Raw genomic sequence first — 2,188 nt, forward strand, 5'->3', positions numbered from 1 at the left:
CAGGTCACAGCCCCCCAGCTAGAGACCCCCAGACAGTTCGGCGAGACCTGCCCGGCTGCCCTGCTCCTTCCCCTCGGCTCCTCGTCCTGTCCCCGCGCCCCTTGCTCAGGCGGGACGGGGGCACCAGGGCCTGCTCCAGGGCAGGGGGGAGCTGACAAACCGGTGGGAACGCGCTGGTGGGAGCAGAGGGACTTCAAAGGGACTATTGACAGGAAGATCAGAGAGCAGCCAACTGCAATCCCGGCCCCCAGCCGAGGGCAATAGGATTTTATGGCCTGGTCCCGGCTCCCTTTCAAGCCCGGAGATCTTTTGATTGCCCCCCTCCCGCTTCCCCACGCCCGCCGGACTGGGGGCAGGAGCTACCTGCTATTAGGACAGCCTGGCCAAGCCCTGCGGGGGGGGCAAACCTTGGGAGACGGCTCCGGGGCAATGGGAGGGGACCTGTCGCTCTCCCCTGCTTGCAGGGCCTGGAAAGAGCGGGCGGCGGGGAGACGAGCGACGTGGATGTGGTGGGTTGCGGGGAACATGTGACCCCCTTGGCTGGCCAGCCCTCCGGAGGTCTTCCCGTCTGGCCCCTGCTTCCAGGGCTGGGAAACCAATGTGGCCCAGAGCATCTAGCCCCCAGCTCTGCCACAGCCCCGCTGGTCAGCCTCGGGCACATCACTTTCCTCTCCGTACCGCCATCCCCATCCCCAGAGCTGGCGGTAAGGCCGGACAGGGGCTCTCAAGTCAGGGGAGGTGCCAACACGTTCGGGTCCCCAGCTGTCAAAGGCAGGAGGTGGGGGAAATCCACCCAGCCGGGGTCAGATCCGGGGGGTGCAGCGGTGCATTTACACCCCGCTTTGAGTCCTGCTCCACCCGCGTTTAGACCCGGCTGCGTGGCTGTGGCAACAGCATTTCTAGTCGGGCAGCAGCGAGGCCGGCATTTAACGTCACGGCTCGCTGCAACCTACCCGATTCCTGCTAAACTCTTCACTCCGCGCGTGTTAACGCCCCTCTCTCCTCGTCCGCGGCCTTTCACGGGTCCGCTAGGCGAGCCGGCCTTTCTTCTGCAATCCTCCTGCCTGTTCGCTGCTCCTGGGGATGCAGCCCCTATTTCGCAGGCTGCTTTTAACTAGTTAGAAACATTCACTCGGGGGTGGAAACGTGAACTCAGGGGAATATGAGCTCGGGTGCGGAAATAACGGTCGGCGGCGCGCCGGATGCACTGTCAGGATGCGCGAGGGGGTTAGGTTGGCTTTTATGAATCGGAAAAAGAGGCACCTTTAATGACCGCAGGACGAGGGGAACATCTTCACCTGATTATTCTTGCCTCGTCGGCTGTGCGTTCACCTGTAATCCATGATACGGCGTGGACAGCACAAGGAGCAGTGGGCTCAAGTTGCAGCGAGGGAAGTTGAGGTTGGAGATTAGGAAAAACTTTCTCACTAGGAGGTTAATAAAGCGCTGGAACAGGCTGCCTGGTGAGGACCACCCCTCCATCCACGGGGACGTGGCCCAGCCAGCTCCCTTCCCACCGGTCCCCGAGCCGGCAGGCAACTGCGCCGTGGCTCAGGGTTGGGGCAGATGGAGCAGCTTTCTGGAGGGCAGGTGGCCTGGCTGGGTTTTGATGCCGCCATCGCTCTCCTACCAGCCCCTGACGGGCTTCCACGTGGCAACGACCTTGCCCTCGGCGTGGACGTAGTAGACGGGGTGCATGGCTGCGGTGGCGCAGGCCTGCAACGCGCGTGGGACATGGGTCAGGGCACTGTCCCCGAGATAACCACCCCACAGGGAGGCTGAAGAGCCCCCTCCAGCCCCGGCACGGTCCCGTGGGGCTCCCTACTCACGTGGTACGGGATCAAGGCGAGGAGTCTGCCCAGGGGGAACTTGCCGAAGTCCAGCACCCCTGTGACGGGCTCGACGTGGCCGTGCTCCTGGGTCATTCCCACCAGCCTGCGACGAGGGAAAGAAACAGGTCTGCAGATGTGGCCCCGCTCTCCAGAGCTTGCCCAGAGCCCGGCTGTGCGTGCAAGGGAGGTGCGTGCAGGCATCTGCTGCAGTGTGCAAGGCGATGCACCAGGCTCCACAGAGGACAGCCGCCCCTGGACGTACGTTAGATCACCCCCAAGGCTGCTCTACCTTGCGTCAGGCCTGGGGTCCTGCCTCTGACAACGGCAGAAGTGGATGCTACAGAGGGAGAGCATTA

The 2,188-nt window shown here is 63.5% G+C and overlaps 1 protein-coding gene across 1 annotated transcript in view; it reads right to left on the bottom strand.

Annotated features, from left to right (window-relative positions):
• Window positions 1-1,610: 1,610 nt before the first annotated feature.
• LOC109291159 (D-threo-3-hydroxyaspartate dehydratase-like) overlaps window positions 1,611-2,188 on the bottom strand; it is a 41,667-nt gene continuing 41,089 nt past the window's right edge. The window contains 2 exon segments of the mRNA XM_019508023.1: window positions 1,611-1,716; window positions 1,830-1,935. Of these exon segments, the coding sequence (XP_019363568.1) occupies window positions 1,627-1,716; window positions 1,830-1,935 (196 nt within the window). The 3' untranslated portion in view covers window positions 1,611-1,626.

This window comes from Gavialis gangeticus, unplaced genomic scaffold (assembly GCF_001723915.1).
Source record: "Gavialis gangeticus isolate Ggan-Ray unplaced genomic scaffold, GavGan_comp1, whole genome shotgun sequence".
NCBI classification, from domain to species: Eukaryota; Metazoa; Chordata; order Crocodylia; family Gavialidae; genus Gavialis; species Gavialis gangeticus.